Source organism: Panthera pardus, unplaced genomic scaffold (assembly GCF_024362965.1).
Source record: "Panthera pardus isolate Hobbes unplaced genomic scaffold, ASM2436296v1 HiC_scaffold_27, whole genome shotgun sequence".
In the NCBI taxonomy this organism is placed as follows: domain Eukaryota; kingdom Metazoa; phylum Chordata; class Mammalia; order Carnivora; family Felidae; genus Panthera; species Panthera pardus.
In genome coordinates this window covers 8,064,404-8,076,658 of record NW_026526843.1, presented here as the reverse complement: position 1 = coordinate 8,076,658, position 12,255 = coordinate 8,064,404, and the positions used below count along the sequence as shown (strand labels likewise).

The 12,255-nt window shown below is 42.4% G+C and overlaps 1 protein-coding gene and 1 non-coding gene across 3 annotated transcripts; both read left to right on the top strand.

Annotated features, from left to right (window-relative positions):
- Positions 1 to 315: 315 nt before the first annotated feature.
- Positions 316 to 9,239, top strand: RBMX (RNA binding motif protein X-linked). 2 transcript variants are annotated; one of them, XM_019421511.2, is made up of 11 exons: positions 316 to 471; positions 1,571 to 1,699; positions 1,897 to 2,003; positions 2,487 to 2,658; positions 3,214 to 3,366; positions 3,706 to 3,820; positions 3,913 to 4,038; positions 4,122 to 4,204; positions 4,841 to 6,068; positions 6,967 to 7,049; positions 7,972 to 9,239. In XM_019421511.2, exons 2-9 carry the CDS (start codon positions 1,591 to 1,593, stop codon positions 5,149 to 5,151), a joined length of 1,176 nt encoding a protein of 391 aa, XP_019277056.1. In that variant the 5' UTR covers positions 316 to 471; positions 1,571 to 1,590; the 3' UTR covers positions 5,152 to 6,068; positions 6,967 to 7,049; positions 7,972 to 9,239. The 2 variants fall into 2 exon arrangements, with proteins under 2 accessions (XP_019277056.1, XP_019277057.1); XM_019421512.2 differs by lacking the exon at positions 4,841 to 6,068 and having other exon boundaries at positions 317 to 471.
- On the top strand, positions 1,749 to 1,817 carry LOC128774004 (small nucleolar RNA SNORD61). Its single transcript, XR_008418484.1, has one exon. It is a non-coding gene; the product is annotated as a small nucleolar RNA SNORD61 (small nucleolar RNA).
- Positions 9,240 to 12,255: the final 3,016 nt, after the last annotated feature.

The following is a 12,255-nucleotide window of genomic DNA, read 5'->3' as shown; positions in this document are numbered from 1 at the left end:
TGGTTGTAAAGTTCAGCCCCGTGCCCGGCCCCCTAGAACACGCAATAAATTTCAGCTCGGTATCAAAGGCAGCCCGTGAACCATTTTAGCGGAAAGCAAAAACGCGGGTTCGTGGCGCACGGGTGGGGGCTGGGGAAACGGTTAGAAACGGGCGCCGGCCCAAACGCGGAGGGGCCCAGGGAAAGGGGAGGAGCGAAGAGCGAATGACAGAGAAGACAGCCAATGGGGAGGCTGGGAACCGCTCCCCCTCCCTTAGCGTTTCAAATTCTAAGCTCGGTTTCCATCCGGGTCCTTCAGCCTCGTTCCCGGGCAGTATAAAGTTTGCTGTCTCCTTTGTTCGCCCTCGTTGCGCAGTAGTGCTAGCGGCTTCCCTCTTCCGTTCTCGGAGCCAGCGGCCCTCCCTCGTGCTGGGCTGCTACGAAGCCCCTGCCGGCGAGCTCGTAGGAGCTTGGAACCGTCGTCACCCCTCCGGTACGTGTTCCCCTGCCCTTCGCCCGTTGCGCCTACGTTCCTGCCACGTTAGAACTTGGGATTATCTCCCCTGAGATGGGGGTGGCGGGCGCCATTTTAAGAACCGAGAGGTGCCGACCTATTTCGATAAGGCTGAGCGTGTCCGGGGAAAACGGACGTGGGGGCTCCGTTCGGCCGGGTGCCTCTCGAGAAAGTTTGGCTGTCGCCCGCGGGGGTGGCGGCGGAGGCCGGGGTGGGAACGGGACGAGGGCCGACCGCGCCACCGCGGTACCTGCATTGGGATGGCGCTGGCGCCACGGACGGGCACGTGCACTTTTACGCGGGTCCTTGTTCATTGGCGGCCTTGGAGAGGAAGCCCTACGGATTTTCCCAGCCACTGCCGATAGCGAAAGTTACTCCCCTGGCCGGTGTAGGCTTTTCTGGGTTGAATCCAAGTGTCGCCATTTTGTGTTTTCCACGCGCTTTTTAATGACGGGTTTTAATTGGATTCTGCTGCAGTCATGGAGTGCTGAGTGATACGATGCGCGCTTCCACCTTCCGTTATTATGAAACGATGCCGAAACCTTTTTTATTTTTAAACCTTTTCGGCGGGGCAGGGGCTGGTGGAGAAGGGGAGGTATAACTTGGCTCAAACTTGAGATTTCTGCTTAGGTTTACTGGGGAATCCTAACGAGGAAAGACAAAGTTCTTGGAAGAGGTCCTCCGACTGGCCTGTGACCTTGAATGAGGCTACACGCTTAAAAAAAACCATCAGGGTAATTTGGATGTGATCGTTGAATCCTTAAAAGGCAACACATGTAGGATTAAAACTAGAACTGCTTTTTCAAACGTTGAGTAGTTGATTAAAATTGCCAAGGTGGTTTAAGGATGGAGGCGTAAGTTAACTTGGGCCTTTTAACTGGTCTAATGCAAACTGCGCTATCACTAAACTACTTAAATTGGTTTCCTGCTGACGCTTGGAAGAAGAGAATGCTTTTGGTGCCTTCAGTTTTTAAGGAATGATGATTTTATAGTGTAACAAGAAAGATGTGCCAATAAATACATGTGTCCCATAAGCTTGAACTTTTTCTAGGGAGGTAATACTGTTCTTTTTCAACAGACTCTCACCAGGGGAAAAAAATGGTTGAAGCAGATCGCCCAGGAAAGCTTTTCATTGGTGGCCTCAATACAGAAACAAATGAAAAAGCCCTTGAAGCCGTATTTGGCAAATATGGACGAATAGTGGAAGGTGAGTTCTCTGAAGGCATACGCGGAGCTGTGAATAATTAAAAATGTAAGCTGTGATGAATTTGATTACGTTGATCGTCTGACATGATACATTTTGTCCTCTAAGAAGTTCTGAGCTTGCATTTTATAGACTAGCTTTGGTTATTTCATTTGAACTAGAGTAACGCTTCCCCCCCCCCCCCCAAAACTGTGTTTTAGTTCTGTTGATGAAAGATCGTGAAACCAACAAATCGAGAGGATTTGCTTTTGTCACCTTTGAAAGCCCAGCAGATGCTAAGGATGCAGCCAGAGACATGAACGGAAAGGTGAGATTGCACAGTGATCCCGTTTCTAGTGCATAAACTGGCACAGTGTTCTTGAAATCTGGTCGAGGGTAGCTCTTGAGTTGTGTTTGAGTGTATACCTTTCTAGAGGCATCTGATCTTAGCCATTTGTGAATTCACAATTTGCAAAGTTAGGGATTATGCTCCGAAAGTGTCTCAGTTCAGAATGTTGCATGACTCTGTTCTCTACTTGAAAACTTGGCTTTTCGGTTATCAGTTTGTTAACAACTTGACTGGCCTTTTATGTTTTGTTGACCAGTAGTGCAATGGACCTTACGTTTGGGTTCAACTCCTCCTCCGTAGCATTCTCAAAAAGTTCCAATGGAAAAACGACCCCGTATTTTTATTGAGCAAAATTTACCTACAAACTTTATTTTGAAGGGTGCGTTGGCGTCACGTTGCATAGTGAAGGGATCTGCAGGTTTTCTTTAAATGTTGATGGAATTACATTTTGATGTTATTTAGTCCTTAGATGGAAAAGCCATCAAGGTAGAACAAGCCACTAAACCGTCATTTGAAAGTGGCAGACGTGGACCACCTCCACCCCCAAGAAGCAGAGGCCCCCCAAGAGGTCTTAGGGGCGGAAGAGGAGGAAGTGGAGGAACCAGGGGACCTCCCTCACGTGGAGGGCACATGGGTAATGACTTGGGTCTGCCTCAGGCTTGGTGTGGAATTTGGGAACTGCAGACCTCACGCCAGTGTGCGTTGGTTAAGTCCTTGTGTAAAGACTCCACCTGATACTGCGAACACTTGATGCATATATTGAAGTCCATGAGACTCAAGAGACCTAGAAGTCATAAGTTTGTGTTTAAAAAAACAGTGGACGGGGTAACTAGCTGGCTCAAAGCCCCAGATCTCTGGGGTTGTGAGTTTGGGCACCAGAACTAGGTAGTTTGTGGGGGGGGAAAATTGCAGAAGACTTCACAGAAAAATTTGGATCTAGGCCTTCATTTTAAGTATATAAAAATGAAACCATTCGGGTTTTTTCTTTGAAGCAATTTAAAGACTACCGTTTTTTGATTAGTCTAGATAGACTCCCTTCTGCTTAGTAGTCTTGTAGAAGTGAAAACGAAAACAAGATTGCCCAACTGAACAGAAAATGGTCATTCTTGATAGAGCAAAAAAGAACTTGTACAGCTTCCTACTGATTATTACGACGATTAACAGGTTTTTCTTTTTTATTTTAATGTAGATGATGGTGGTTATTCCATGAATTTTAACATGAGTTCTTCCAGGGGACCACTTCCAGTAAAAAGAGGACCTCCACCAAGAAGTGGCGGCCCTCCTCCTAAAAGATCAGCCCCTTCAGGACCAGTTCGCAGCAGCAGTGGAATGGGAGGAAGAGGTAAATGCTGGATTTCTAGAACAATCCATCCTGCCACCATGACCTGCACGTGGTTGACAAGGGATTTAAAAAATGATGGTTTAAAATAAAAATCTTCAATATAAAAGATGCTTATGAAAGTGACTTGTGGACTAGGGGTGATGTAGGTACATGAAGTTAATATGCACTGAAAAGACTTGAGTTGTGAACAAGGGGGTTTTAGGGAAGAAACTCTTTGAGTTCCATACCATCTGTCCTATCTGAGTGAACTGCCCTGCTTTCATTATCTGGATGGAAATTCACATTCACCGAAGCTTCCCACTTTGGATGTATTTCTAAAAATGGTTATTTTGTCTTAAGCTCCTGTGTCACGTGGAAGAGACAGTTATGGAGGCCCACCTCGAAGGGAACCCCTGCCCTCTCGTAGAGATGTTTATTTGTCCCCAAGAGATGACGGATATTCTACTAAAGACAGGTAACAGACAAGTGTAGTAGTTTGTCTCCATAATTTCGGTTGAAGGGAGAACTTGCCAAAAGTGTGAACCGAGTTCATTTTTGTTTTTGTAGCTATTCAAGCAGAGATTACCCAAGTTCTCGTGATACAAGAGATTACGCACCACCCCCGAGAGATTATACTTACCGTGACTATGGTCATTCCAGTTCACGTGATGACTACCCATCAAGAGGCTATAGGTAAAGTGATACTGCAGCCTGCGACAGCTTGTAAATTTGCTCTGAATATTGCTACCCTGTGGCTTACGAGTTTTTCTCTTTAGTGATAGAGATGGCTATGGTCGTGATCGTGACTATTCAGATCATCCGAGTGGAGGCTCCTACAGAGATTCATATGAGAGTTATGGTAAGATACTGGTTGAGGGTCTTCGAGTATCACCAGCTTGAGTTTTTAGGTTCATGAGCCACTTTATTAGGCTGTGTGGTGCTTGCTTTTTAAGGGATATTTGCTTGCTTTTAAGGGGTATCAGCTGGGCTTTTCCTAGTTTTGTGAGGGGCTTTTGTTTTTTCTAAGTTTTTTTTTTTTTTTTTTTTTTTTGAGGCTGTTTGCTTGCTTTGGAGGGGATTTTGCTTGCTTAAATTGGCAGCCTTATGTGTTTTCCCCCAACAGTGAAAATACAATTTAAAAATTTTATTAACAAGATCAAATGTTTACCATTGCAATGTGAAGGAAAGTCTACAGTTCAAAATTGCAACTTATCACTGGAAAGTGTCTGAGTGTCTTCTCTAAAATAACAAGCTGTCTGGAATATCCTCTTGAAATACACACCGTCTTCAGTCTTTGCAAACAAACATTAAAACCCATCCATTTCCGTATCTCAGCAGATGAGCAAATCCCTGTTAATGGCCAGCAATGGCAGAGTTTAAAACCTTCCAGTTAAGAAAGTAAACGTTTAATACAAGAATTCTGTAAATTCAGATTTAAATGTTGTATATATACAATTTATAGTGTTGCCATATTACCTGACCATTGACCCTGCAGGTAACTCACGTAGTGCTCCACCTACACGAGGGCCCCCGCCATCTTATGGTGGAAGCAGTCGCTATGATGATTACAGCAGCTCACGTGACGGATATGGTGGAAGTCGAGACAGTTACTCAAGCAGCCGAAGTGATCTCTACTCAAGTGGTCGTGATCGGGTTGGCAGACAAGAAAGAGGGCTTCCCCCTTCTATGGAAAGGGGGTACCCTCCTCCACGTGATTCCTACAGCAGTTCAAGCCGCGGAGCACCAAGAGGTGGTGGCCGTGGAGGAAGCCGATCTGATAGAGGGGGAGGCAGAAGCAGATATTAAAAGCAAACAAAACTTTGGACCAAAATCCCCGTTCAAAGAAACAAACAAAACAGTGGAACCTTTTCTGTCATAACTACCCAAGGACTACTAAAAGGAAAAATTGTGTTACCTTTTTTAAATTTCCTGTTAAGTTCCCCTTCCATAATTTTTATGTTCTTGTGAGGGAAAAAAGTAAAATCTGTTAATCTTATTTGACTTTATGACATTGCTTTCAGTAAGCAAATGTTAAATGTGTTTAAGACTTGACTTGTGTACTAGTGTTGTAATTTTCCAAGTAAAAGTGTCCCTAAAGGTCACTTCCTATATCTTGATTTTTCCCAGTAAATGAGGCAAGCAATTCTAGGACCTTCCACAAACATCTAGCCATCTAAAATGGAGAGGTGGAATTCTTCTGCCTATACAAACAAGCTAGCTATTAGAGGGTGGTCGGGATATGCTACTCTTAGGATTTCAGAGTGTCTTCAAACTGAAATCTCCATGTTCTCAGTATGAAAAACCTGAGATCAGATGCTTTTATGTAAGGAAAGTGCTATTCACCCAGTAAATCCAAAAAAGCAAATGGATAATGCTGGCCATATTTTGCCTTTCTGACATTTCCTTGGGAATCTACAAGAACCTCCCCTTTCCCCTCCCCCAATAAGACCATTTAAGTGTGTGTTAAGCAACTACAGAATACTAAATAAAAAGTTTGGCCAAAACCAACCATGAAGCTGCAAACGGTGCTTGCTCTTACTGTTTCAAATTTTTGCAACTCTGTAGTGTCTCACTTTTAAGGAACAGCTTGATTGCAAAGGAGAAAATAGATAAGCAATGAAGTTATCTCCAACTTCTCAAAGGCTTATGACTTCTAAAAAGTGAATCTATCAGCATTCCACATCAGATTTAAAGCATCAAATGCCTGTGAAACAGCAAAGATGGTAAGCAAAGCAAACTAGTTTTTCCGTCTAAGTCGAGATTGAACACTTACCTTCCTCCTAGTACAGTGAGACATACTGTACCTCATGGCAATGGAAATGCTTTCTAGATTAAAAAAAAACTTTTGGAAAAGCAAAGTGTTCGATAGCATATTAGAAGTTCTCCAAATTCAACACATGGATTTTTTTTTTTTTTTTTAAAGCATGTGTGACACTTAAAGGCCTTAATAATACAGCTGTTGTTTACCAATAGCGATCTGGGGCTTGGGAGGGGGTGCCTTTTTTTTTTTTAAAGTATTTTTGATGAAGACCTTTAAACATGCTTCGTATGTTTTAACATTTTTCAAAATAGCCTTTTAGTCAATATAGGAAATGGCTTAAGTTTGGGGTCCCACTCTTGCCCCTGTAAGCCATTGCAAACTTGACATTTAGTTGGATGCCTGACTTGTTTTTAGTTCTATGGAACTACACTGTATGGAGAAAATCTATTGCAAAGTGGTCTTTAAAAAGCAAAACCTGAGGCAGCATGACCCAGGTCCAGCCATGAAGTTGAAAAAGATGCTCTTGAATATAGTAAACTTGAAGACCTCCAACTAAAAATCCTTACAATGCACTTATTCCTTCAAATAAGTTTTGTCCGTTCAACTTATGGATTTAACATGGCAGTGCACCATTGGAACAGAATGAGAATCCATAAGCCATGCGACTTAACCATTTTAAGCCATTCCAGTCCATCCCAAGCCAGTGAATCTTCCACCACTTAAGAGAATTAGTAGAACATGAAATACGTTAAGCTGCAAGTCTGAACTTGCCTTTTCTTTCTGGAAAAGAGCAGTTGTAGGCAAGTTTTGAAGAATTTCCTTTAAGAGAGATAACTAGTTTACCTATTTAATTTTTACAGGTTGAGGATTTTGGTCCTTATGGTTGGAGTGCTGATTTATTCACACTACATAAACCTCACAGCAAGAGAAATCAAATGCTAAGGTAAGTTTCAAAAGCCATGGCCTTTATAGGTACAAATTATGTAGCTTTGCCTGTTTGCATAGCTGTGATATTTGTAAGTTCTCCATGGGGTAGGATAACCTAACGTGGGTGAGGAGGATAAAGTTAAGTGCTGTAACGTATTTTACACCTGGCGCGTTAAGTTACCCATTAGAATGGAGGGTGAGGTTAAACAGGTAGGTTGCCGTTGGTGGCTCAGTCAAGTGATCTTAGCTTTTTTTTTTTTTTTTTTTTAAGTTTGCAAGCAAGCGTGTGTGCAAACGAGGGAGGGAGAATCCCAAGCAGCCTCCGCGCTCTCAGCGCAGAGCCAGACCTGGGGGCTCGATCTCAAACCATGAGCTCATGACCTGAGCCAAAGTCCAGATGCTTAAATGAGCCAATCTGGTGCCCCTTAGCTCCCCTCCCCCCCCATGTTGTGCTGTACTTTTCATGTTATTTACGACTGGAAGTTGGTACCTCTTCATGCCCTGTGTTAGTTCCTTCTGAGTGTATTACAAAGCTTGCTGATCTAGTCTCCTTAAGCAGTTGTTGACTGGAGCTGTCCAGTTAGTGTTTTGGTAGGTGCGCAGACTTCACTTCCATGAGGTTCAAACTTGGTCCCGTGAATTTTGTAAGAGGACGCCCTGTTCGTGCCGCCCCAGCCACAGTACAAATGGACTAAAGGGAGAACAGATGCAGCTGCTTCTAAGTTCCACTTACGAGTAATGTTACCGGCATAATGGTGACACGGTTTTAATATTCCCAAAGTGATAAAGGAATTAGTATTTACGGTTGCATCTTGGAGCTTGCAGCTTAAAGGAAATGTTGCCAGTTACAAAGTATGTGTTTAGAGAATGGGTAAGGGGAGTAATTTCCAGTATAAAACAATATCTTGTGACCTGATCACATGCTTTTCATTTTACAGAGTTGTTGAAGCAGAAGAATGCTGATTGTCGATAAGGCACAACAGTTGCATAAGCAGTACTCCTCAGAATTGGTTTGGTGCAGGCAATAGAGTTTTTGCCTTCGAGGGTTCCTGTGGATCTGAGGAAGGAAGGCACCAGTGTTGATTAGCACTCTTAACTAGGGAGTGGTAGTTACTTCAAAAAAGTAATTGACCAGATAAAGGGGAGCATTTAAGGAAATTGGTAAGTGGAGGTAGGAAGTTCTTGTGGTTCTTCACGTGGATTTGACAAGTTTGGCTTTCATTCTGTTAAAGTCCTGGGGGACGACTCTGCAGTTTAGAACTGGCTGATGACTACTGTCAGAAAGTTGAAGTAGAAAAATGAAAGGCGTAAGTGGTAACTCTTTATCCAGCAAACTGTTTGATTTTTTTCAGCAAGTGGAACATTTTGGTGCAGTTTATCCCGAAGTGGGGTTTAGTCAGCAAACCAAGGGAGTAGTGTCTGGAAACTTAGAGTAACTGGAAACATAGACAAAATGATTGAAAGCACACTTTAAAAACTGGAAACAAAATTGGGCCACTTGGCTTTTTTTTTTTTTTTAACTGTATTGTTTGGTAAGCCTGCTTTTACCCCCACCACCTGTCTTGGAAACAAACCAATTGTGTTGGAGACCAGAGCTGGTAGTATAAAAAAGCTAATGTTTCCAAAGGAAACAGATTTGAGTAGTTGGGTTAGAAAAACCAACTCAACTCCTAAGACTTTTTTTCTTCATCGTAAAATCAGTGCTATCATCTTTGATCTTTGTCATTGTGGGAAATAACCCCAAAATTCTAACCCTCTTCGGACAGGCTTTTCTAATCCCAGGCCATGAGGGTATTGACCAAATTTAAATAGCTGTTGACACTTACATAGCTGTCTTCCTCAATCCTATGATGTAAAGTACGTGGGATTATGCTTCTGATGACTTGGGCTCTGGAGATTTTATTTAGGTATCTGGAAAATAGTGTAGAACATAGAAATTAAACATAGTGATCATTAATAGGAAGTCGAAATTAAGCATACCCAAATGACCATTCAGCTGTTGGCAAATAGTTTACTGACCCAGCAGACTTAATTCTCCCGTTGGGAAAAGAATCCATCTTGAGTCTTCTGGCTTTATACTGGTTGTAAAAGAATGATATAATGTTTTGTTGAACTGGTAGTTGAATACAGAACTTAGATATCCTAGATCACTTTTCTCTTTTTGGAATGTTTTGTATTTGAAACTTAATAAAACTTAACATGCATATGTTGTGGCCCCTGGGTTCTTTATTCTTTTGTAATAAGGAATTTAGGCTTTTCCATATGACCTTGTGTCCATCTTGAGCGGTTGCCTTGGAACATAGTCCCCAAGGTGGCCTCTTCTGTGACTAGGCTGCTTTTATTAGGGGAGTGAGCTTCAGGTGTAGGTATCAAGGTAAATGAGGTGAGCCCATTTAATCTCTACCCCTACATAGGCAGTGACACCAAAGAACTAGAAGCTAAAAGACTAGAAGGTATACTCTGGTTTTTACTGCTTAACTCTTGGGGGGAGGCACAGGTCCATTGGCTCAGTTTGGTAGCGAATCCCAATGGGGACCTTCAGCGATGTTCTTAAACACAGTGCCATTTGATTAACGTGCTTCTGTATTGAGCACTTTCTCTGTTATTGTCTACTGTTCTGTGTATTTCTGACTCCTGCACTGTTTACCTGTGTCCTTTATTAAAAGGAAGGCCACCATGGTTTGGAGTGTAGTACCTCAAACAGGCACTGCTCCCAGTGGGGTTTGGGGCATGAGTGAGTTTCATGGAGTATTTCAAGGTGTGGAAACGCACGATTGGCTGGCTACAAGGTCCTATTTTCTAGGGTAAAGGGGGAGGTAAAGCTAAGTTGGGATTGTTTGATATTTCAGGTTTTCTGTGCGTGCATTTAGACATCTGACATTTAGATTTCAGACCTGGGCCAGACCACTGGGGCAGTCTCTGTTTTCTGGGTCCCCCTTAAATTCATCTGCACCTAAAATGTGGATTTGGGTTATATAGTCAGTTGAACAGAAATCATTGTGTGGGAAAGTAATGCTAGTTGAGCATTAGGATGGCAGAAAAAGCCGTAAGTATTGACCTGTAAATAAATTCGCTCCACACGACTTCTAGAGGAACTAGTCCTTCCCATCAGTTGTTAAGTTGCACACATCTGTGCGCTTCCCTAAAAAACAGTGACCTCAATATGTACAGATTTTGAAGATGAGTTTTAAAATTTTAATTTGGATTGTTTTAAGTATGTGTAATTTAGCAAAAGTCCACACTATCAAGATGGAGAACGTTACTATCACCCGGGCCAAGTTCCCTTGTGACTTGCTGCAGACAATTGCCATCATTCCTCAAAGATGGAGACTAGTTTTGTCTGTTCTAGAATAAATGCAATCATAAAAGTGGAACCTTGCGTAAAGCTTTGCTTTTTTTTTTTTTTTAAACAAAATGCTTTAAGATTCTGCAAGTGTATCCGTTTGTTCCCTTTTTATTGCCAAGTAGAAGCATGGTACAGTTTGCCTGTTGATGGAGACCTGGGCCTTTTTCAGCTCTTGGCTAGTAATGAAGTTGCTGTGAATGTTCTAACATTTAAGTCTGTGTACACAATGAGGTGAAAACAAGTTGCTGTGAACATTCTAATATTTAAGTCTGTACACAAGGAGATGGAAAACACTTCAATGTGGAATTGCTGGATTGTAGGGTAGATACTTCCTTTCATAGGGAATTGCCAGATGTTTTCCCAAACTTGTTTTACTTGCCGTCAACATTGGCCGTATCCATATTTGGTGCCCCTTATTTTAAGATTTTTTTTAACATTTGTTTATTTTTGAGAGAGCACGAGTGGGGAAGGGGCAGAGAGAGACAGGGAGACAATCCAAAGCAGGCTCCAGAGCTGTCAGCACAGAGCTGGACACAGGGCTCAAACCCACGAACCGTGTGATCGTGACCTGAGCGGAAGTCAGACGCTGAACTGACTGAGCCACCCAGGCGCCCCTGTATTCGGTGCTTTTAAATGTAGCCATCCTGGTGGGTACATTTCATCTTGTTTAGATTTGTATATCCCTGATGAAGGAGTACCGTTTGTATTTAAAAATCTATAATTTGCAGTGAAATGCACACAGATCTTGTGTTCAGTCTTGAAAAAGACTGTTTACCCATTCATCAAAATGCAATATTTTCCAGTCCGGGAAGTTTTTGCGTGTCCCTTACCAGTCAGTATCTCCTCTCCCATGCCCAGAGAAACAGCATTAATCTGGTTTCTATTGTACAATATATTTGCACATTTAGGACTGCACAGAAGTTAAATCCTTCCGCCATGTACTTTTTGTGTCCAGCTGCTTTCAGCATGGTTTTGAGATTGCTCCACGTAGTTTGTATGAATTCCTTTTTGGTGCAGAGAACCCTGGTGTATATGTAGTTTACCTGTTCTGTTGATGGACATCTGGAGTTCTAGCTTTGGACTGTTAGGAATAATGTGGCTGTGAGTAATGTGTAAGTCTTCAGCATATAATTTCGTTTCTTTTGGATAAATTTTGGAGCTGGATTGATGAGTAATACAGTGGACTATATATGTTTAATTTTTAAACTGCTGAATAGTGTTCCCAGAGTACCATTTGATGCCCTCCTAGCAATTTATGAGCGTTCTCGTTGCTTTTCCAGCATTTGCCGCTGTTGGTCTATTTCCTCTTACCCATTTTAGTGGGTGGGCGAGGTGGTATAACATTGAGATTTTAATTTGCATTTCCCTGGTGACTAATGCTGAGCGCTTTTTTAAAAAAATGAACTTTATTTTGGGATCATTTTAAATTTACAGAAAAGTTGCAAAGATAGGGTAGAGCTCCTATATATCCGGCAGTCAGGCTGCCCTAATTTCAACATCTTACATCGTTGTGGTGCATTTGTCAAAACGAGATGAACGTTGGTACATCTGTTTTACAGTCTGGTAGTTTTAACTTTGTTAGGTGTACAATTCATTTTGAGTTGGGTTTCTTTTTCCTTTGGGGAGGCAAGAGTTGAAATTCTTAAAAAATAGGAATACCATTTAATCTTTTGTTTATTATTTTTTTTAATATTTATTTATTTATTTTTGAGAGAGAGCGAGGGGGAGGGGCAGAATGAGAGGGAGACACAGAATCCGAAGCAGGCTCCAGGCTCTGAGCTGTCAGCACAGAGCCCCACGCGGGGCTCGAACTCACCATGAGATCATGACCTGAGCTGAAGTCCGATGCTTAACCGACTGAGCCACCCAGGCGCCC